The sequence below is a fragment of the Euphorbia lathyris genome, chromosome 4 (genome assembly GCF_963576675.1).
Source record: "Euphorbia lathyris chromosome 4, ddEupLath1.1, whole genome shotgun sequence".
Taxonomy (NCBI): domain Eukaryota; kingdom Viridiplantae; phylum Streptophyta; class Magnoliopsida; order Malpighiales; family Euphorbiaceae; genus Euphorbia; species Euphorbia lathyris.
In genome coordinates this window covers 44966881-44991128 of record NC_088913.1, presented here as the reverse complement: position 1 = coordinate 44991128, position 24248 = coordinate 44966881, and the positions used below count along the sequence as shown (strand labels likewise).

At 37.9% G+C, this 24248-nt stretch overlaps 1 protein-coding gene across 9 annotated transcripts; it reads right to left on the bottom strand.

The window, feature by feature from the left end:
• Window positions 1-2234: 2234 nt before the first annotated feature.
• LOC136227550 (uncharacterized) lies at window positions 2235-17661 on the bottom strand. 9 transcript variants are annotated; one of them, XM_066016248.1, is made up of 14 exons: window positions 17541-17620; window positions 17425-17459; window positions 16750-16875; window positions 16537-16663; window positions 15961-16088; window positions 15788-15857; window positions 15601-15703; window positions 14858-14975; window positions 4172-4253; window positions 3989-4050; window positions 3384-3456; window positions 3217-3300; window positions 2700-2780; window positions 2235-2622 (listed from the first exon to the last, which is right to left on the bottom strand). In XM_066016248.1, the coding sequence occupies exons 3-14, from the start codon at window positions 16782-16784 to the stop codon at window positions 2452-2454; spliced, it is 1134 nt and encodes a 377-aa protein (XP_065872320.1). In that variant the 5' UTR covers window positions 16785-16875; window positions 17425-17459; window positions 17541-17620; the 3' UTR covers window positions 2235-2451. The 9 variants fall into 9 exon arrangements, with proteins under 9 accessions (XP_065872320.1, XP_065872321.1, XP_065872322.1 ...); XM_066016249.1 differs by lacking the exon at window positions 17425-17459 and adding an exon at window positions 17372-17392 and having other exon boundaries at window positions 17541-17619; XM_066016250.1 differs by having other exon boundaries at window positions 15961-16083; window positions 17372-17448; window positions 17541-17605.
• Window positions 17662-24248: the final 6587 nt, after the last annotated feature.

The window sequence follows — 24248 nt, the reverse complement described above, 5'->3', positions numbered from 1 at the left end:
GACGTTTGCTTCGCCCATGTGATCGATCTTTTCCTTTGCCTTTAGGGTCTCTCGGCTTCGTGTGACGCCTTGGTGGGCTTCTTGATCGGGAATACCTTCTCTTGGGAGACGAGCTTCAGGAATATGCCCTTGGGGTCCTGGTGGATTCGCTACTAGATTCTTCCGCTTGGATGGGTTTTTCCCGCTCGTCCTCTTTCGCTTTCATCAACTGTGGTCGGAGATTAGCCAGCTCTAATTCATGTGTTGCTTTTACATCATCCATCTCCTTTTGCATGGCCACTAGGTTCTGGGTGAACCTTCGGGATACCTCTTCCGCCAGAAGTTGGTATTGAGGATCTAATTGGGGCTGGGATTCTACCTGTTGATTGATTTCCTGATCGTTGTTTCGGTGAATCTCTGAATGAACGCGACTGAATTGAGTCGTCGCTGAATATTCTGATAGATCGTGGATAACCAAATTCCACGCTCATCGCACTAATCCAAGTCGCAATGATGATCTGACGTCGTAATGGACCTACAAAACAGTATGCAGGTCAAACGGGGCCGGAGTCCGGCAAACCCGCTCCGATGTCTAAGTTTGTTTGTGATTAGGACCGAATAGAAGGGTATGAACTAGTTGTGAGATAGTAGTTAACATACCAAACCTTGTACCAATAGCTATCTATATATAACAGTTGATTAGGTTTAATGTTGTCACCTCATTAGGGATCCTTATGGAGCTAGGATTTCTAATCTTTTAAGGAGTTCGAATCCTGGCAGGAATCCTTTATCTTATAGGATTCAGGAAGATGTCTTTGTGTCTGGAGGTTATAACTCCGCTAGCCGCATTGGGTTGTTATTCATTAGGCTTGGATCGCTATAGATGTGTTTGGATTGCCGAAGTGGGTTATGGACCGTCATAGACGTATTTAGACCCTTTATTACTTGGACTTGGACCGTGATGAGGATGGTACTGATGTCATGCATGTGACATCATTTAGCATGACAAATTTTTTTAAAACTTGTTACTTTATCGTTATTCCTTGATTAAATGCATATGTATTCTAGTTGGCTTTTATACAATTATATATTTTTTCGAAGTCCATATTGTAAAAAAAAAAAGAAAAAGGTTAATTCAAACTAAATTATTCAATTTGGTACAAATACAAATTATGGCATAGTTTCACACTTGGATAATGACAGATAATTATTACTTTCTGTTCATATTACATGTCGTTTTAGAGAATTACATAGAAATTAAGGATATTAAAAACAAGACATTGTTGCCCCTTATTTATTGATTCCATTATTTATTTATTCTATAATAAGTCTATAATTCTAATTAATTTTCATAAACTCACAGGAAAAAAGATGACTTAACGTGTACTGATTATATAAAATGACATGTAATATGAAACAAAAAAGAATCTCTAGAAAGACATGTAATATGAAACGGAAGTAGTAGTATATAATTGGTTAGAGTTACAAGTGAGCTTATAAATTCAACTCACACATTCTAAATCTGGTTTCCATGTCAAATGATTTATTTGCAGTTGAAGTCCTCGAAGATGTCAATTAGTATAACGAGAATATACCTATCAATAATAAATACTCTTTTGGTCCCATAAATATATTTCCTACATTTGGCATAACTGCTCTTTTAACTACAAATGACTACGACTTTCCTAATGTATTTCTATTTATTATAATTTAAAATTACTACATATATAATAAACTAAATGCTTTATTCATTGAAAAACTTCATTAATGGAGGATATAGAAGTAAAATATCAATAATATTTAATGTTTATTTGGTGAGTGTAAACACATTTTTGCACGTATCCCCAGAAAACATTTCTAAAATGCATCAAATAGTCTAAATATTAAATCATATCAAATTATTCATATAATGCATGAAATAAATTCCTTTCCAAAATCAAAATTCATAATAAAAATTCAAAATCTGAAGACAAAAAGTTGAACCAAATTCTAAATTAATCAAGACTAAAGTCCATTTGCGCTTTTTTGTGTCCTTTGCAATCTTCTTTCATGTTTTTTTATTAAAATTTAATTTCTTTAAATTGGATTCCTAAAAAACAATGTGAAGCTTGTAAATTTGAGACTCCAGCAACGCCACTGCCTTTTGGCTTTTGAGGAAGGCACTTGATAACTATGAATGAATGCAATATTTATATATCAAAATGAACAAAAACAATGAATGTCTAGAATTGTATTAATCATTCAACAAATTCAAGTTTTATATATTCACTTTTTTTTTTTTTTTTTTGTAATTTATCATATCCTAAAACCTAGCCTCCTCCCTGCATTGTAATACATATCATCTAACTCTTTAGTATTGTGTTACCATACAATACAATGGGTGTATCCCCTACTACTAATACTTGATGCATAATATCAAACAATTGCAAGTATAGTATTGTGTCATCATATGATGTGATACAGTTCCAAAATTTAAGCATATGCTACTACTACCTCCTCTTCTCTTGTTATATATGGTGGTGGAAGCAACCCCTTTACATTCGCAAAAAGATCTTCACGCCCAGACACTTCCTTCACTATAGGTGAATCCAGGACATAGTCTGGGATTGCTACCAGGGTTTCCTCGAAAAAGGATTTCACAGTCTGCACAGTTCAAAATTACGATAACATTTTAAGTAACAATTTTATCAATAAAAATGAATGAACCAAGATTAACATACCTCGCATTTCTGGAAAGCAGCATCAGCTTTACGCTTCCATAGACTATTTCCAGGCTCAGAATAGAAAATACCAAGCATAGGCTGCAGAATTTTAAAACCCATTTCTACTATGGTGAGGAAAGTAAACAATGGGATTTTACTGTAAATCAGCTACTTTTGACTGCTCGCATTGAAGAATGAATTAAAGCAAGAATGTCAAGCGCTAAACCAATCCAAAATTCATAATATGGCAAAGAAAAGCTGTTGCTTCTCCATTACTAGGAGCTTATCTAATTTTCAATGTCAAATTCGCATGATTGTCATATAGAGAACAATCCCTTTTAAAGGAACAAACACACAAAAATAACTACATAGACCGTTTCCTACACATCAATAATCCAACATAGCGAATGTTAAGGCTATATGCACAAATGTAGCAAGATGCAGCATGGTGCCCTAAAGGAAAAAAAAAATTACTTATCTATCATCTGACACTCCTTAAGGGAAATATAAAATCTAGTCGAGCATTCAACTGTACCTTTATCACATCTCTGATGTTGGGTCTATTGTTTCCAAATGTTCCCAGAATGGCATCTCCATACGCTTGATACTCTTCAAGGACCTAAACATCAATCAAATTGCAAATTGATGTTTAATGTGATATGAGAATTGTGTATTTATTGGTCAAGCAAATAAATACTGAACCTGACGACGTGTTAGTCCACTCCTTAGGTCACCATAAACTGCAGAATCAACTTGTCCCAGCACACTCCAAGGCCTGTATAAGAAGCACGTCTTAGTAAAATGTAAGCAAAAGGTATTCAAAAATAGGGCAATGTAAAAAAATGCTTATCTTATATTCACCACATCCTTTCATCAATGAACATTTAATACCACTAATCATGCAGTTATTTATTAAAATATTGGCCAGTTATTTCCAGAGTATCCACAGGAGGGTCAAGGTCCCCAAAAAAATTATATGAAGACAGATTTGCTTATTCAAGGGCGTTTTTGCAGGAAGTGAGAGTGAGAGCTCCCAGGTCTTGAGGTTTGAAAAAATTTGGTTAGAACAGAAGCCAAGGACGTCAAAATTGTGTTGCAAAACAGATATATAATGTTTCCTGAACAGACCTGCTTATGCACATAATAAGATGTGATGACTAATGCATGCACTATATCATCTTTATTTAACAACAACAATATGACAACATACAATGCAAAGCATAGAATACACATGAGCTATGTAGTAATGTGTATATCTTCTACCATTAAGCAATAACTTAAAGTTCAAAATCACTCATTTTACGTACTTATGATACGCAGCACGTCCAAGCATTACACCATGAGCTCCTTCTTTCAGTGCCAAATTCACCTATAGTTTGAAATGTCCATGAGGAATTAATCAAACAAGGAATCAACAGGGCTATTCTGAACCCTGTCACAAGAGATTGTCACCAAATTTCGCTTCAGAGACCATTTTATCCTTTCTTTACCTCATCAGCACAATCTATGCCTCCATTTATTGTAAATCTCAAGTCAGGAAAGTCACGCAATAAGGCGAAATAATATTCATACCTGCAGACGACAGAAAATTGTCAACGGGATGTAATACAATATGAAGCACCGATACGGGTACGCATACGGGTACGGCAAACAGCATTTCTAAAAAATATGAGATACGGGTACGGCGGGGATACGGCAAATTTTATATATAATTAATAATATATATTTCATTTATAATGAAAATTCAAAAGATACATAAATGTATAAATCACAAATCATATTCATAAAGTCATTATAAAAACACAAATAATACACATAACTCATTATAAAACCACAAATAACATCTATAATATTAACTAATAAGTCATTAATTCATATAACAGCAAACATTTCATACTTAAAAACTATTCTAATATATCTTCATGACAGTCGAAGTCGACCAGATGAGGGAAGAAGACAACTGATTTAGGAATTTCAATTTTTTAGGGTATCGTATCACTCGCACAAAGAGATTTTCAATTTCAGTTTTTTAGGGTTCAATTGCAATTTTGCGCCTGTATATACTAGTGGGGTGGGGTTATTTAATTTTAATCCTTATATTTTCTGAGTTTTTTTTTTAAAAAAACCTATACTTCCAAAGTTTTAAAAAAAAACCCCTAAAAGTATCCCGAAGTGTCCCCTAATTTAAAAAAGAAAAAAGAAAAAAGGGGATACTTCCCCGCCGTGTCTCGTACGTATCCCGCTGCGTCCCCGTACTCAGAGTATCGGATACGCGTACGTTGACCCCCAAGAAGTATTGGTGCTTCATATTTGATTAAAAGAGAATTAAAAAAAAAAAAAACATCATAGAATTTGTAAAAATGTTAATCTTGATAAGCTAACCTTTAAAGGTACTATTAAAATGTCATAAATTCAAAAGCTCCACAGGTGTACCAGCGTTACACCCATTAGGATTAATTATTATTTTTATTTTTCGTAATTAATTGCTGATTTTAGCTTTCCTATTTTATTCCTAAATTAGTTGCTGACTTCTAGCTTTCCTATTTTATCCCTGATTAGTTGCTGATTCCTAGTTTTCCTATTTTGTTATTGCTGTCAGCCCTAGTAAGGTTGCAATTCTGTCTCTTCTATTTAAAGGGGGATTATTAATACAAAAAAAAGGTATCAATTTAAAATTCCAATTAAGTTCAAGAGATGGTAGAGTTCTCTCTAATGAGCTCTAACCTAATTCTGACACAATAGATAAAGGTAGAAAAACACCCAAAAGATATGTCAAAGAAGATATTCAGGTACAAGGTCCTATAACATGATCCCAAACTCGTGTTCATAACAACTTGGTATCAGAGACAGGCGTTATGGGAGATCTTCGTACCCTACAGCAGCAAATTGAGAGCTTCATGGCTATGTACAAATCTGATCGAGAACAGGACAAGGCCGACAATGAGGCAAAACAACATGAGATGTTGGCACGATTGGATGATCTTTCTCGAAAGATTACTAATAGTCGTACCAATGACAGAAGTCCAGAATCAGAAAGCAACAATCGTGACCGCCGTGATCATCGCGCTAATACCAATGACAATGGGAGTTTTGTTCCAAGGTATGCAAAACTCGACTTTCCAAAGTATGATGGAGTTGCTGATCCGTTGGCTAAGCCGTTATGAGCATTTTTTTGAGCACCAACGCATAATGGAAGGAGAAAAAGTGGGGTTGGCATCATTCCACTTAGATGGTGATGCACACTTATGGTTTATCAAATTAAAACGAGATAAGCTCCATCTTTCTTGGGACGACTTCAAAGAGCATTGCAATTTGCGGTTTGGTCCTCCAATCCAAAGCAACAAATTGGGTGAACTTGCCAAGCTGAGACAGGGAACTATGGAAGAATACTAGAGCCGATTCGAGCAATTGGCTGCCAGGGCTGATGCGTTGTCACCACAACAGGATTCTATTGCAATTGAGGTTGAATTACAGAATTCCACAGACTTAACAAAAGCTATGAGTCTTGCAAGGCTGTATGAACGTCGTGTAGGCAGAACCCGAGATGCTCCGCTAGATGTCCGCAAACCAGCCCCATAAAGCTCCTTACATTAAACGGCTTAGTCGGGATGAGATGGACGAACGCCGAGCAAAAGGTCTTTGCTTTAACTGTGATGAAACTTATATGAAAGGCCATCAATGAAAAAAATTATTTTGGTTAGAAGCCATAGAGGAGCTGGAAGCAGAGGAAGAGCCTGAAATCTCCCTTCATGCCATTACCGGTGCAAAAACAGCTCAAATCATGCAAGTGCAAGGAAGTCTTAGGAACAAGTCGTTATTAATTTTGATTGATTCCGGAAGTACTCCTAGTTTTGTGGATGATGGTTTAGTAAACAAGTTGAAGATACCAGTGGAAATTAGAACAGACCTTCGAGTTACAGCGGCTAATGGGTAAAAATGCATAGCTCTGGATTTTGTCGGTCTCTTGATCTTCATATCAGTAATCAATCATTCCCATTTGATTTATTTGTCTTACCTCTGCCTGGATTTGATGTTGTTTTAGGAGTAAACTGGCTGCAAAAATTGGGAACAATTAGCTAGAATTTTGCTTCCGTGACAATGCAATTTTGTTGGAAAGGGAAACAAATAGCTCTTGAAGGGCTGCAGCAAGTCACCAGGGATTCCCCAACCCTATGGTGTTCAATGAGGCACACAGATAACTAGGACTTAAACGAATCCTTGCCAACTTCAAGGATTTATCCTCTCTACCAACGAGTTTTCCACCATCACGAACTTGCGATCACCGCATCACCTCGCATCACCTTGCAACAAGATGCGGGCCCTGTAGCAGTTAGGCCGTATCGGTACCCTCATATGCAAAAAAAAATTGAAATTGAAAAAGAAAGTGTATAAGAAATGTTGCAACAAGGAATCATTCAACATAGTCTCTCACCCTTCTCTTCACCAGTACTTTTGGTTGGTTAAGAAGGCAGACATTTCTTGGCGATTTTTTGTTGATTACCGAGTATTAAATGCACAAACTATCAAGGATAATCATTCGACATAGTCTCTCACCCTTCTCTTCACCAGTATTCTTGACAATTTTGTGTTGATTACCGAGTATTAAATGCACAAACTATCAAGGATAAATTTCCTATTCCTGTGATTGAAGAACTGTTGGATGAATTACATGGCGTGAAATTTTTCACTAAGTTGGATCCGATCAGGGTTTTTTCACGTCCAAATGTGGGAACCTGATGTGGAAAAGGCGGCTTTCCAAACACACCATGGACATTTTGAATTTCTAATAATTCCTTTTGGTTTGACCAATGCCCCCTCAACATTTCAGGCCCTCATGAATGAAGTGTTTCAGCCATATTTCCGAAAATTTGTACTTGTTTCTTTCGATGATATCCTCATTTATAGTCAGTCGTGGGTTGAACATATGAAACATCTCCGATTGGTATTTGCAGTGCTAAAGGAAAATTTCTTATTCCTTAAAAAAATTTGGGGCATATCATATCTGACAGAGGCGTAGCAGCCGATCCTCAAAAGGTGGCGGTCATACTTGATTGGTCTAAACCAACCACAGTTCGCACTTTAAGGGGAATTCTCGGACTCACAAGGTATTATTGGAAATTTGTGAAAAATTATGGAGTCATTGCAAGTCCTCTCACCACTCTGCTTCGAAAGAACTCTTTTGTTTGGTCTCAAAATGCTTCAACGGCCTTTGATACTTTGAAACGGGCTACGAAAAATACTCTTGTCTTAGCACTACCCAACTTTGACAAACAATGTATTGTCGAATATGATGCTTCCGATATCGGAATTGGGGTTGTATTACAGCAAGACCACCCCATTGCTTTTTTTAGTCGCTCGTTGTCCAAATGGCATCTCTCCTTGCCTGCCTATGAAAAAGAGTAAATTGGCTTAGCACAAGCTATTCGCCATTGACGGGCCTACCTTGGGGGTCATTACTTTTTGACACGGACTGATCATTATATTTGTTGGATCAGCACATTAGTATATCCCCACAACAACACTGGGTTAGCAAGCTTTTGGGATTTGATTTCTCAATAATATAGGGCAGGTTGGAAAAATGTAGTGGCTGATACCTTGTCTCATCGAGATGTGGGTGTCGGGATATTGACTATTATTTCTATGCCACAGCTGGGATTTTTTTATGCTATTAGGAATGAGGTTTCCAACTCCGCCTGTGAGGGTCACTTGGTGGCCTTTACAGCCGGTCCCAAGCCCGGACAAAGGAGGAGGGTTGCGGTAGGTTTGTGGCGGCCAGCGTAAAACTTAGCCACATCTTATGACATGAACCATAATATAAATATACCGTTGGGGCGTTCCCTACTCAGCGACGCGCTGCACTTCCTAGACCCGGGTGTAGTGATAAATGTGCAAGGGTTGCTAGGTCGTCGCCCCGAAGCGGCGCGCCACCCCAGGACCCGGGGGTGGTGTCAAATATGCAAGGGTTGCGGGTAAATAAGCTAGTCCACGGTAATGGTAGGGGTAGGGGTAAGGGTAGTAGGTTACGCTTTGGGACATGGAACATAGGTTCTTTGACAGGAAGATTAGCTGAAATTGTAGATGTTATGAAGAGGAGGAGAATAAATATATTATGCCTACAAGAAACCAAGTGGGTTGGAGCCAAGGCTAGAGAGATAGCTCCTTGGGGTTATAAGCTTTGGTACTCAGGAAAGGATAAGGGTAGAAATGGAGTAGGTATTCTTATTGATAGGGAGTATATTGATGAGGTAGTAGCGGTGTCTAGGAAGAGCGATAGAATTATGAGTGTTAAGCTAGTGATAGGGGATGAGGTTGTGAATGTCATTAGTGCATATGCGCCACAAATAGGATTAGATGTGTCTATAAGACAAGCTTTTTGGGATGACTTAGAGGAAGTGGTGCAACAGGTTCCTAGGGATGAAAAAATGGTACTAGGGGGTGATCTCAATGGACACGTGGGTTCTAGGCGAGATGGGTTTGAGAGTGTTCATGGAGGGTATGGTTTTGGAGATAAGAATGAAGCAGGAAATGATATTTTGGAATTCGCATCAGCCTATGACTTGAGTATCATGAACACATGGTTTATGAAGAGAACATCCCACTTAGTGACTTATCGGAGTGGCGGTAATGCGAGCCAAATTGACTTCTTCTTAGTAAGGAGTGCTTGGAGAAAGAGTTATATTGATTGTAAGGTGATCCCTGGTGAGAGTACGACAACCCAACATAGAGTAGTGGTGCTAGATTTTCGAAGTAGGAAATGTATAAGAAAACAAACACCTCAAGTAGAGACTAAGATTAAGTGGTGGAAATTGCAAGGGGAGAATCAACAAAAATTTGTGGATGAGATGACCAAAAAAGATATTTGGACTTGCAATATGGATTCAGATATAGATTCAATATGGAATAAGATGGAGCATAGTATAAGGGAAGTAGCGAAGGAAGTTCTAGGGGAATCTAAAGGTAGCATGCCACCGGGTAAGGACACATCTTGGTGGACAGAAGAAGTACGACAAGCAGTAAAGAGTAAGAGAGAATCCTATAAACTATTGGGGAAATGTAGGAGTGACGAGAACTACGAAAAATACAAAGAGGCTAAAAGGGAAGTAAAGAAGGTCATACGAGATGCTAGAGCAAAGGTGAATCGGGATCTGTATACAAGATTGGATACGAAAGAAGGGGAAAGAGACATATATAGAATTGCTCGGATGAGAGATAGGAAGACGCGAGATCTCGGAAAAGTTAAATGTGTGAAGGATGTGGACCAGAAAGTCCTAGTTGGAGATAAGGATATCAAGGAACGATGGAGGTCCTATTTTGATGACTTATTTAATGGAGATCGCCAACAAGATGTTGGAGATATAAGTATCCATCACGATATGATAAATCATGAATGCCTGCGGAGAATTCAAAAGGGTGAAGTCAAAATGGCATTAAGTAAGATGAAGTTGAAGAAAGCAGTAGGACCTGATGGCATCCCTATTGAGATTTGGAGATGTTTGGGAGAAAGAGGAATCGAATGGTTGACGACGTTCTTCAACAAAATTTGGAGAAACAATAAGATGCCATCAGAATGGAGGAAAAGTACCTTAATCCCTTTGTATAAGAACAAAGGCGATGTCCAAGATTGTGCCAACTATCGGGGAATCAAATTAATGAGTCACACTATGAAACTTTGGGAGCGAGTGATTGAACAAAGGCTAAGGAGGACGATGAAGATCTCGGAAAACCAGTTTGGCTTTATGCCGGGAAGATCAACTATGGAAGCCATCCATCTAATGAGACAATTAATGGAGCACTATCGAAATAAGAAGAAAGACTTGCATATGGTTTTCATTGACTTGGAGAAAGCATATGATAAGGTACCAAGGGAAGTACTTTGGTGGGCCTTGATAAGGAAAGGCATTTTCGCGGAAATATATTGACATCATAAAGGACATGTATGAGGGAGTATGCACGAGTGTACGTACTAGTGTTGGGAAAACTGAAGAGTTTCCTATTACGATTGGAGTGCATCAAGGTTCCGCACTAAGCCCATTTCTTTTTGCCATCGTTATGGATGAACTAACAAGTTCACTTCAAGATGGTATACCATGGTGCATGCTGTTTGCAGATGATATTGTGTTGGTTGATGAGACGAAAGAAGGAGTGGAGATGAAGTTGGAACTATGGAGGCAAACTCTAGAATCTAGAGGCTTTAAGTTGAGTCGAAGTAAGACAGAATATTTGGAGTGTAAGTTTAGCGGCCGTAGGAGTAGGGAGGCAGGGACAATCACCCTAAATGGGAGAGTTGTTCAGGCCTCGGATTGCTTCCGGTATTTAGGATCTATTATCCAAACGGATGGAGAAGTAGATGGAGATGTTGCCCATAGGATTAAAGCTGGTTGGTCGAAGTGGAAGAGTGCTACGGGTTTCCTTTGTGATCCCGGCATGCCTAATAGATTGAAGGGAAAATTCTACCGGAAGGCAATTAGACCAGCATTGTTATATGGTACGGAGTGTTGGGCAGTGAAACACTGCCACATCCATAAGATGTCGGTGGCGGAGATGCGTATGTTGAGATGGATGTGTGGTCACACGAGAAAGGACCGGGTGCGTAATGAAATAATTAGGACAAAAGTAGGGGTTACATCTATTGAGAATAAAATGAGAGAAAACCGACTAAGGTGGTTTGGCCATGTGAGACGTAGAGCGCTTGATGCGCCGGTTAGGAGAACCGAAGAGTGGCAAAGGGATGTAGTGGTGAGGGGTAGGGGAAGACCTAAGCAAACTTGGAGGAGGGTGATCGAGAGTGATATGAGTTTATTGGGAATTGAGGAAAATATGGTAGTGGATAGGACGGAGTGGAGGGAGCGAATCTGTGTCGCTGACACGACTTGATTTTCACGGTTTTATATGATGGTTCATGTTAGCCGACCCCGAATCATTTCGGGACTAAGGCTTTGTTGTTGTTGTTGTTGTTGTTGTATTAGGAATGAGGTTTCCAATTCGGATGCACTCCAATCTCAAGTTTAGCATATAAAAAATGGCCTTGAAGGCTCTCATTGGGAGTTTCATGATAGCCTTATTCTTTTTAAAGAGCAAGTAGCACTACCCATTGGTTCTCCTCTTATTCCTACTATAATTTCTGCCATTCATGGACATCATCATGAAGGGTTTCAAAAGACTCTCCATAGGCTATCCGCTGATTTCTTTTGGCCAGAAATGAGACAACAGGTCTAGGAGGTGGTCTGCTTTTGTGATATTTGTCAACGCAACAAATCTGAACATTTGCAACCCACGGGGTTACTGCAGTGGCTACCCATTCTGGTTCAAATATGCTCTGATATCTCATTGGATTTTACTGATGGGTTGCCTAAATCTAATGGTAAAACAGTACTCATGGTTGTCATTGATCGCTTTTCCAAGTATGCTCACTTTGTGCGATTATCTCATCCATATACTGCAATTACAGTGGCAAGAGTCTTCTTTGATAATATTTTCCACTTACATGGTTTGCCTAAGATAATTGTGAGTGACCATGACATCATTTTTACTAGCTCCTTCTGGACTGAGCTCTTTAAATTATGTGGTACCAAGCTATGTTTTAGCTCTACTTACCACCCCCAAAGTGACGGCCAAACGAAAGAAGCGTGTGGTGGGCATGTACCTTCGCTGTTTCACGGGGGATTATCAAAGTCGATGGTTGAATATTGCTATAATACGAGCTACCACTCATCCCTCAAGAAAACCCCATTTACGGTTGTATATGGACGAGCGCCACCCAAATCGCTGTCTTATTGCCTCCGATCTTCAAAACTTGATGCTATTGATTCTGGATTACATCAAAGGCATGAGTTGCTTGCAGACTTAAGGGCTCGCTTGTTGAAAGCCCAACAAAGTAATGAAAGATCAATACGACAGCCATCATCGTGATGGGCATTTTGCCGTTGGTGATATGGTTCTTCTCAAGTTACAGTCTTATAGACAGTTGTCCATCGCCTCAAAACAGAATCGTAAGCTTGCTCCCCGGTTTTACGGTCCTTTTAGGATCTTTGCCCGCATTGGTTCAGTAGCTTATCGTCTTTGTTAGAGTATAAGTCAATGTAATTGTTAGAGTATAAGTCAATGTAATTAATGAATAACATGCCTAAGGCTGCTGAAGTGCTGTTGGGGCATGCTTAGGCTGCTAGTAGGGTCAGTATGTCTCCTTGACTGTAGGAGTAATATCAGGAGCTACTACTTGTATATATATTTGTGTATTGTTCCCAAGTAAAATATATCAATGTAGCATCTTACTCTACATGGTATCCCATGGATTGTTCTCTATTTCCATGGTCTGTTACATGGTATCAGAGCCTAAGGTCTAAGGTTTCTGAATTCTTTTTTCTGGGTAGTATTTCCAGAGTTGTGAAGTATTTCCAAAGTTGTGTTTCTGCAAGGATTCAATATTTTCTGGGTAGCATTTCCCAGGGTTCAATATTTTCTGGGTAGTATTTCCCAGGGTTCCATTTCTGTCAAGAGCTTGGGTCTCTTGAATACTCACTATTGGGACATCATTCTATCTCACCACCCCTCTGGTTCATCCTCTCCGCTTCCGATCGTCGTTTCCTCACATTCCGGCCACCCTGTGTCGTCGTTGCTGTAAGAAAAGTCCTCCTTACATGGGATCAGAGCCTTGTTTCGGCTTCTCTCTTGGGTTTCTGGATTAAGATTCCAGAATTTGTTTTCTGCCTTGTGAGCAGAATTTGTGGGTTTGTAATTTTGGCTGTTTCTTTCAGCATTTCTGTCTGTGAGCAGAGTCATTGTCGCTGTTCCTCTTCTGCTGTCGTCGCCTCTCTGTTTCTGACCTGTCTGTCTGGTTAGTTTGGTTAGTTTGCCGGTGAATCTCCTTTTATGCAATTACGTTGCTGGCAGCCTCTTACGGGTTGCTTCGACTGAGTTTTGCTTGTCTGTTTCCTACGAAGTTTGATGTTCCTCTGACGTCTCTCCTGTTCGATCTGTTCTTCTAGGTTGTATCTCCCGAACTATGTTTTTATATTCCAAAGTATCTTTTCTTGTTGAGTTGTATCGTCTTAAGATTATATTATAAGTATCTATAGCAAGCTGAGCATGATTAAAATCCATGCTTCAGCTTGAGGGGGAGTGTTAGAGTATAAGTCAATGTAATTGTTAGAGTATAAGTCAATGTAATTAATGAATAACATGCCTAAGGCTGCTGAAGTGCTGTTGGGGCATGCTTAGGCTGCTAGTAGGGTCAGTATGTCTCCTTGACTGTAGGAGTAATATGAGGAGCTACTACTTGTATATATATTTGTGTATTGTTCCCAAGTAAAATATATCAATGTATCATCTTACTCTACATGGTATCCCATGGATTTCTTTGTATTTTCATGGTCTGTTACAGTCTTGATCTTCCTCCTTCTGCGAAGATACATCCAGTCTTTCATGTCTCATGCTTGAAGAAATATCAAGGCATCCCTCCTACTGAGCCCCACTTGCCAGTGTTTACGACAGAGAGATCCAACCCACTCCAAAGGCCTTGTTGGGTTTTCGTACTATTGCGGGCAAATCTCAAGTCCCTGTCCATTGGGAAGGCATTTCCCCTGCTGATGCCTCTTGAAAATGTGCTGATAAGTTATCTCAACAGCATCCTACTTTTGCGCATGAGGTCATGTGCATTTTGAATGGGGAAGTAATGTCATAAATTCAAAAGCTCCACAAGTGTACCAACGTTACACCCATGGGCCAAATAAGCAAAAGATATCTTAAGCCCATTAGGATAGTTATTATTTTTATTTTTCCTAATTAGTTGCTGATTTCTAGCTTTCCTATTTTATTCCTAAATTAGTTGCTGATTTCTAGCTTTCCTATTTTATTCCTGATTAGTTGCTGATTCCTAGTTTTCCTATTTTGTTATTGCTGCCAGCCCTAGTAAGGTAGTAATTCTGTCTCTTCTACTTAAAGGAGGATTATTAATAAAAAAAAAAAGATATCAATTGCAAATTCCAATTAAGTTCAAGACATCATAGAGTTCTCTCCAATAGGTAAAATTTGAAAAACACCCAAAAGATCTTTCAAAGAAGATATTCAAAGGTTCTATAACACTATCCCAAACTCGTGTTCGTAACATAAAACTTCAAGTTAACAAAGCTAAGAATCAGGAGAGAGAGAGTGAGAGAAAAAAAATGTTTATGTCATACTTGAGGGGAGGAATTTTTCGGTTGTCAGCTGGACTGATGCCGTTGAGGAGAGCTTTACGTGAATGTATAATGAAGTGCTTAGTAGGGGATAGAGATGAAACTTTATAGATAAAATCACCTGAAAATGAAATAGACAATTATATAATGCCTGCAATAGTAGTAATTTAACATAAAATGCAGAACCACCTAGAGCATCGTGCTATTTATTCCAAAATCCAACAAGTTACAGAATTAACTGCAGTTGACAAACATTATGTTTGAAATAGTATGAAACATTACTACATTAGCAAAGGATCAAGCAACAACATATGATTGAGAGATGGCTTGAAGGCAAGATACAAGTCAACACACAATTTCTAACATTGTCTTGCCTTCATCATTCATTCAATTAAGCTTGTGGCTGAAATTAAAGCTAAATTTTTTTCTATTCATCTTTCCTCTTTTTAGCCTCATTTAGCAGGATAGCATCAGGTAAACAACCTTTACCAGGGACTAGGAAGAGCCTCAAAATTTAGGGCAAGAGGCTGGTAATCCGTGGAATTTTTTGAGTCGGGTCACGCAAGGAGCAATACCTTGGCTTTCAGCATTTTCTAAATAGTGTTATTCAAATTGAATTCTGTGAACATGACAAAGTGCCTTTTCACCATAAACACACAAGACTTGTGAACTTGAACAAAAGCACATACCAATTATTACAAGTAACATCACATGGAGTAACAAAAGAGTACATAAAAGGACCTTACAAAGCTCATTGTATGAATCATGACCATCTACACCGATTCGGCATTTAACGCTAACAGGAACATCTGTGTTAGCTGCAATTACTGACATAGCTTCACCAACAAACTTCCCTTGTAAAAACCAAATAACTAAATGAGACCACATTTAAAACAAAAAAAAATGGAAATTTAATCAACCATAAAATTGAACCTTTGGATCGAGCATAAGACGAACACCAAAACACCCATGTCCAGCCACTTTTGGACTAGGACAGCCACAACTGATGTTATAAGAAAGGAGGAATTGAAATAAACAGAATTCAGCTGAAAGAAAAAGCAAAACATGCAGAAGGAAACTAAAGCATGAAAAGAAAATCTACTAACTTGAAATTAATCTCATCATAGCCATAAGCACTAGCAAGTTCAGTTGCTTTTGCCAGGTTTTCCAAATTATTTCCGCCAATTTGTAGAACAATGGGATGCTGTTGAGGAGAATATGCCAAAAACCTGTCCTGTGCAATTTAAAGAAAAAATACAGAATAAATAATTGTAGAACACAAAAGGACCAGTATCAAAATACCTCACCAAATAAGGGAACACAACCAACGCAGCAGTAACAAATAAAAATCTGAAAATCTGAAACCAAAACCAAATCCCTTGGCAGCCAAGGGAAAGCTTAAGTTGGTAAGGGCGACTAGGTATTTTCTTAGGTAGTATAGAAAAGCTTGACTCGGTAAGATGATAAGGGTGACCAACTAATTCTTCGTGGTATGGCAAAGGTTGAACTCTTTGAAAGGCATTCTTACCGAAAAATATCTCAATAATTAATGCAAGAAAAAAAGCATGCCCCCGTCCATCACATTAATTTGAAGACCTACTTTATGCTACCATCACAATATTTTACCTGTGCAATAAAAGTAACAGCTCTAGGAATTGTTATCTTTTTATTTAAGTACATACCAAATTACCCTGTTGATAAACAATCGTTTCAGCTGCAAGCATCTCTGTATAAAGCCAAGCATGTTTTGATATGATACGGGCAAAAGTCCTATAATGAGTATCGGTCCATTCCATCATTGGAGCCACACTGGAATTCAGCAAACAAAACAATCAGAATCGCAGTACTTGCCCAATAGAGGGAGAAGACAAAACTGAAACATTCTATACACGCACCTAAACAAAGGGGGACGGTAGTGCCTTGCACCCATCTCAGTTTTTGGATGCACTTGACCCTTTTGAGCACAAGCAGACAGTCTTCTTGATTTAGTAGAATTCTTGTAACATAAATTTAATGACGATCTGTGATGGTTTTTAAGAATAATAGAATGAAATGGATTAAAAGAAGCGATCAAAGAATATCCAGTAAACTTCAACATCCCTTCTATTCAGTTTAAAGCCGGCTCCTTTAGGTACCTATCCATTAAATAAAACTAAATCACATAAAGTTTTATGGAAACATGGGATTTTCAACTAGCAGTTCTAATGGAGAAAGTAAGTATGTATCACTTCCAATGATAATTTACCCCATCCCAGCCAAAACGAAGTGCTGTTCATGCATTAACTACATGGAAATTATTCTCTTAGTGGGTAATCTAATTGAAGGATGCTCACCTACTACACTTTTAGGCATGTATGCTTCTGGGTGCCTCTTATGAGGCATTTCAAATTGGCACTTACAGTTGGAAATTAGTTAAAAAAGAATCGGTTTCAGCCACTGGGTTACAGAAGCTTAATTATGTAAGAAGCAAATCTAACGACCAACAATAATCATGAGAAGTAGAAGCGGAGCTCTCACCAATAGAAAAACCTGAGGAAACTGAAAAATAGAGATTTATATAGACATTATACCAAATAGGAAGAGAGCACGAAATCCTGCACGTTCGCTGAACCAATTAATGCATATTTACTTAGGTATATTAACCTACGTATGAATTGAATATGAGAATAAAGAGATTAGGACTCACCCAAAGGAGGACGCCTGCCACGGAGAACGTAGAAGAAACTTCGCAGCCTAGCCGTCGCCGCGGGTGAGCGAGAGCGAAGGAGGGAATTAAAATGAAGAAGGGCGGATATCCACATTTCTTTTTGTAAAATTGGGTTTGCTTGGTTGGGTTGGATATCCAATTATTATTAATTAGGGTAATTAATTTATTAGTCCCTATATTTTGACAAAACACACTGTTTAGTCCCTGTATTTTAAAAAACACATGATAATGTCCTTAACCTTTTTCTCGATGAACTGTTTAGTCCCTAACGTTTTTCTCAATGAACTGTTTAGTCCCTGCCGTTAGACTCTCATGAAGATTTTGTTAGTCAATTTGAATTTGCGTTCTTCTTTTCCTTTCCGTTAAACTCTAATGCATTTGAAATCAACTTTGAGTGTTCTTCTTCTTGATTTTCTTCTTAATCGTTCAAATTCGTAAGTGTTGGGTCTTTTCTTTTTCTTGTTTTCCATACAAATAGCTTCTTCTTTTAAATTGGATTTCCTTTTTAAAGTTTGAAGGTAAATAGTAAAGGGTAATTTAGTCATTTCTGAAGTCATAAACAGTAAAAAATCAAACAAACAGACGGAAGGACTAAACAGTTCATTGAGAGAAAGGTTAGGGACCTTACCATGTGTTTTTAAAAATACAGGGACTAAACAGTGTGTTTTGTCAAAATATAGGGACTAAAAAATTAATTGCCCTATTAATTAAGTGAAAATTACAAAACTAGGTCAAACGGAAGGCCCATTTACATATTTAACCCATTTACTCAACCTACTACATATCTATACTGATTTTGTGTGATTTTTCCATAATACCCCTATTTGGCTCTTTTGTGGGTCCCACTGGGCGTGCCAATTTTTGTTTGGCTCTTTAGTGGGAAATTGCGGGCGTGCCAGAGAATTATAGTATTCTCGAACTATAGAATAAAATTACGATTAACTAACTTCTAATTATCAAACGATTGTATGGAATAAAGAGACCGTAAAATTCCAAAGATTCGATTATCAAAACGATACCGACCTTACAGAAATGATTAAGAACAAATAAAATAAAAATGTACTAAGAAATGAATGGACTTTGGATCTGAAAATTGAAACTAAGGAAATGACTGAAAAATCTAAAAATGCTGAAGTCTATAGGTAATTTGCTAGAGTTTTGGCTTGAGTGTGTTGAGTTGTTGAGTTGTTGAGTTGGGTGGTTGGGCTATTCTCATCGTGATTTCTTCCTTTTATAGACGTTGGAGGTAACTTCCTGCTTCTTTCCACTAAGTCACGTTCTCCACCATGTTAAGTAACCTCCACTTTGACTTCCACGATGGATTGATATGTACACTTTCTGACTTTCCTTCTTTTTAATTGGCTCATAAAGAACATGTTAAAATATTAACTGGCTCTTTGGTTCCTCTAAGTTTATTTTAAGTCCTCCTGATGTCCATTCTAGGAAGTTGGTTTCCCCTAAGAGACACTATGGTTTCCCCTAAGGTGAACTATAGTTTCCCCCAAGGTACACTATGGTTTCCCCTAAGGTGAACTATAGTTTCCCCCAAGGTACACTATAGTTTCCCCTAAGGTATACTATGGTTTCTCCTAAGTACACTATATGAATTTGGTTTCCCCTAAGGTACACTACATGGTTTCCCCTAAGATACACTATTTGAGAATTTTTTCTCCTGAGGGAAACTCAGGTTCACTCTAGGAAATTCTAAGTGAACGATGTATTAGGAAAATATGAAAAGTTTCCTAAAATGTTCTTTTAAGAAAAAGTTTCCTAAAAGAAAAAGTTTATCCCATGAAAAGTGTAAATCAGGGTATGCAATAAGAAATCTTTATTTTTAGTGCAAACAACCCCTAACCTTCCCACTTCCCCAAACGCGAACGGTCTCTCCCCTCTTCTCCTTGGTTGTGCGAAACGGTTGGCAGCTCCTCCATTAATGATTCCAAGACTTTTGATCTTCCTATATTCCTTTAAATTGCACGAAATCTGCACCATTTCTCCAAATCACAATGTATTTCTCTTCTTCCTCTCTTTATCTCTTGATTCTGCAACTTCCTAACCCTAGAAAACGAAGCCATGGTTCTTCATCTTCCATTCCCTGCTCGTTCGAAGAAATGGCGATTCTACGTTATTTTCATCGTTTTTCCCAGTTTATCATATTAGTTTCGTCGAAAAATGTAAGTATATACTGTTTTTTCTGCGTTTTTCCCATAAATCCACTTAGCATATGCGGGTTTTCACGAGGTCTGTGGGGAGAAATTTATCGATTTCACTTCGCGAAATGATGATTACGCGAAGTTTGCGAGGTAATTCGATAAATTTCTCTCACAGACTCTGCAAAATCATCGTTTCGCGAAGTTAGAGCATCACATTCCTCCTCGCAGACGTCGCTAAATTATTCGCTAAGTAAAATCACCCTCTTCCTTACACATTTATGTTCGCATACTTAGCGAATCATCGTTTCGCGAAGCCAAATCTTCCTTTTTTCTGACTAACACGATTAAATTTTTCTGAAGGTGGTTGAATACATAATATTCATTCCTGGAAGTCGGCGTGTTAGGGTGCCATGAGAGACATCCATTCCAAAAGGCCTGGACTTCCAACCATCGGTCGTGAATAAGAGCTTACACCGTGGGACACATCCATCCCTTTGGTGAATAAGCGCCTATATATTGTGAGACATCCATCCATCGGTGGTGAATAATAGTCTATGTATAATGAAGTGATTTGTTAGGAGTTTATTGTGGCAATCTTGTTCTGTACCGTGAGACACATCCATCCATCGGTATTGAATAGGAGCCTATGTATAATGAAGTGATTTGTTAGGAGTTTATTGTGGCAATCTTGTTCTGTACCGTGAGACACATCCATCCATCGGTATTGAATAGGAGCCCATGTATTATGAAGTGATTTGTTAGGAGTTTATTGTGGCAATCTTGTTGTAAATTTTGATAATGTTATGATTTTAATGTTAGAATCCGTTGTTGTTTGACATTTTTTGTTATATACCACTTCGCGAATTAGCTTCAAAACACATCCAGGCTTCGCATATGCTAATTAAATTCATCAACTAAACCAAACATTAGCTTCACAGGCTTCGCATATGCTAATTAAATTCATCAAGTAAACCCAAATATTAGCTTCGCAGGCTTCGTATAAGATCGAATCTGCGAAGTCAGACGGGAGAGAGACAGACGCACGTAAATATTGAGGGTATTATGGGAAAGTCACACAAAATCAGTCTAGATATGTAGTAGGTTGAGTAAATGAGTTAAGTATATAAATGGGCCTCCCATTTGACCCATTTTTTGTAATTTACCCATTAATTAATGGCATAACACCCATTTAAGCCCATAAACTAAGCGTCCAAAGTCAATTAGAACTCTATACTAATAAAATCAGCAATTGAGTCCCTAAATTAAACAAAAATCACCAATTCACTCCAATCTAACATATTAACTAACGACAAGTAAATGAAGGGTAAAAAGAAAAGAAAAAGCCAACTAAAGGCCTCTCTCGTCTCTCTCCCACCATCTCGTTTTCAACTGTAACTAAATGGAATCTATGTTTCCTTATTCCATTTAATTCTAATAAGAACGTTAACTATCAATTATATAAAATATATTTGTGGTATGAAATTGGACACATGATTGCGAAAGTTTACCGCCATTTTTCTCAAGGAGATGACATCATTGCAGTTGATAAGAGAAAATTAGGTAATATACGTTTTTGTTATTATTTCTGTCGAGTGAGAATAGCTTTGGAGAAATAGAAAGGAAATCATGTCTTAAGTTTACTCTTTTTCTTCTGCCTTTCTTTTGAACAAGAATTAAAGTATCAAAATTGTAAGAAACAGGGACAAGATAGAAGTTTTATGTGAGGGTTTAGGGTGTTGGCCATGGAGTCTTGCAAGGGTTGAACATCATTCAAAAAAATTCAGTTTTCTCTTATGTAAGTGTGCTGTATTTCTATGTCTATCTTCTTATTCTCTTTTGATGGTTGTTTATATTTGTTATTTTAGTTGTAGTAGTGATGGGCTGTGTATTAAAGTGCTCTTTATTTATGTTGATGTTTGGATGATATTGTAATTTTGAATTTATGGTGTTAGTTAATTTAAGTTGAAAAAATGTGATATATTTTTTAGTTGCTAATAAAATTAGAATTTATGTTTGTCATTCTGCATAATGGGTATTGAACTTGTGTTTCATTATGGGGGTAGTTGGGCATTTACTCCAGATTACTGTTATATTAATGAGAAAGTAGAGGTGGTTGATGACTTTGATCCACACTATTTATGTATTCGATATATAGTTGATAAAGTAAAGTATTTTGGGTATTCAGATACATTTAGGCTTTACTCTAAGGATACAACAGCTGAAAATATATCAGAAGGGATATTCACAATTGAATGAGATGCAGGGATACTTAAAATGTTGTCTTGTGGGCTAACAACTAGGGTGATGCATATATATGTTGATAATGGCATTGATTGATTTGCCATGGAGCTCACCATTAGTCCCTGTAGAGGTAATAGCAGATAGTGAAGATGAGTTTGTTGGTCCCGTATAACGTGACAAGGTTAGTTCCAAGGGGGGGGGGATAGGAACTAATTTAAAATTTTGTCCGTTAAGGCTGACTTCTTTTCTTAAGAAAAGGTTTACACAGCGGCGCTAAGTAGTTTTAAGACACAAGCTTAGTCAACTGGTGACTAAGACTGTTTCTTTCTTTGAGTCAGGAGATAACACTTTGAGTCTATTCCTAAACTCAGCTTCTTAGTGCACTCAACTCAGCGTGAGTTCGTTACTTAGTCAGTTTTATAGCAAGCAATATATAAAGGAGTTTAAGGGTTAGAAATATGTTACTCAGCAGACATATCCTGGTTCGACCTCTCCGCCTACGTCCAGTCCCCGGAACGCGTTCCGAGCTTTTTGAATTCTCTACTGAGCTCTTTAAAGGTAGAGCACGAAACCTTTTACAATAGAAGCTGAGTATACAAGAGTACCTTCCTCTATACCCCTACTCACTCCTATAACTACCGCTGAGTACTATAACCGAGTACTCAGCTTCTCCTTTCTATTCTTCTAGAAATGATAAAGTGTTTGTCCTAAACAACAATTGCTAATACACTTTAGATGAATGAAATCACTCTAGACTTTTACACAATGATTGGAAATTGGTGTAAGATTTTGCTTTGCTTTTCTCACAGAACTTCAAGTATGAATTTGGTCAGAGTTTCGACTAATTGAAGATCTGCATCGAATGAAGCAATTGAGAGGCCTTTATATAGTGACACTTCAAGCACTGGTAATTTCGAATTTCGAAATAACCGTTGGAGGCTAACGGCTTCCTGTCGTTGTCACTCAGGACGTGCTCAGTGTCGTTGGCCAATGAGATTCTTGCATCTTCTGTCTACGGTAGTGCTCAGCAGCTTTTCGTCAGATAAACAGAATGTTTCGACATTTATGGCAAAGTCTTCTAGACAGCTTCCTGCGCCTTCTGAACTTTACCCAAAGTGGAAATACTTTGTCTATAAGTTGGTTCTGTTCTGCCGCTGACCTAACTACATTGTCGCTTAACTCAGCAGCTTCCTCTTGAAGCTTTTGTTAGAAGGCTTCTCGATCCTTCTTCATGCTGAGTCGTCGTTTCACTTGATACGACTGCGTTTTACCTTCTTGGACCGTGAGGTCTTGATCTGTTGACTTGGGCTTGTGGGCCTTTAGGCTTTTTATCTTGATGTCTTATAAATTAATAAACTCAATATTGAACAAACACATTAGTGTGAATAAATCAAAGCATTTAAATTTAATGTGTTAGAATATTTTTTACTTAAATAATTTTGTCAAATCAAAATCATGTGGAAAGGTGTTTCAACAAACTCCCCCATTTTGATGTTGGCAAAAATATTCAGTGAAGAACTCAGTGTTGAGCTCCCCCATGATAGTTGACCTTATATTACTCAAGATACTCCCCCGTAAGGGTTAAGCTACTGACTTAGTTTTACTTTAAACATTTCAAGGTTTAATCAAGTAAGTCTAAGGCCAGTTTTCAGAAATAGGTCAGCTCATGGAACATATTCTTATTAACTCAGTTTATGCGGAAGATTTAGATATCAGAGAGCGCTGAGTATATCTTTGTTCAATGTGTTTTAGTTAAGAAGACATATAAAAGAGGTCAACTTATAGATCAACACAGCAGACAATTGTAAAGAAATGTAGACAATTAATCATAGTTGATTTAATGAAGATGCGTCAAAGTTTATCACAAAACATAAGTAAGCATCGCATAAGATTGGTCAATTTTAAAAAAAAGGTAGATGCATGCATAGTTTTGTATTCAGGGTCAGCACAACAAAATACATAAGGGAAAGACTACAAGTTCTTTAAAAACTAAATCTAGCAATCCTAGTCAAGCTATTTTTTCTTGTAGTTAATTTGGACATCATCTTTAGCTTTTCCCTTTCCCTTGGATTTCTACTGACTTCCTGATGCTTCTCCTTATTGTTGAGTTCTTTGAGCTTGTTCTTTCTCCCCCGTTTTGTCAGCATCGGGAGGAGGAGGAATGAAGGTGTCGTCGATGGCAGCACGAGTTAATCGGCCAGAGAATGCCTTAAGCCTGCGCGTGCTTTCATTGATGCCATCAAAAACAGGAACACCCTCATCCAAGACAGAACGTGGAATCCTGATAGCCGAG

Bases quoted from the DNA above. Each gene is read 5' to 3' on its own strand.
- LOC136227550 (XM_066016242.1), bottom strand. From the start codon at position 16,952: ATGTTGAAGTTTACTGGATATTCTTTGATCGCTTCTTTTAATCCATTT. The intron at 4,254-14,857 runs GTATGACATAAA...TGTCGTCTGCAG, and splicing joins CGAAAAATTCCTCCCCTCAA to GTATGAATATTATTTCGCCT. The intron at 3,457-3,988 runs GTACGTAAAATG...CTTCTTATACAG, and splicing joins GGACGTGCTGCGTATCATAA to GCCTTGGAGTGTGCTGGGAC.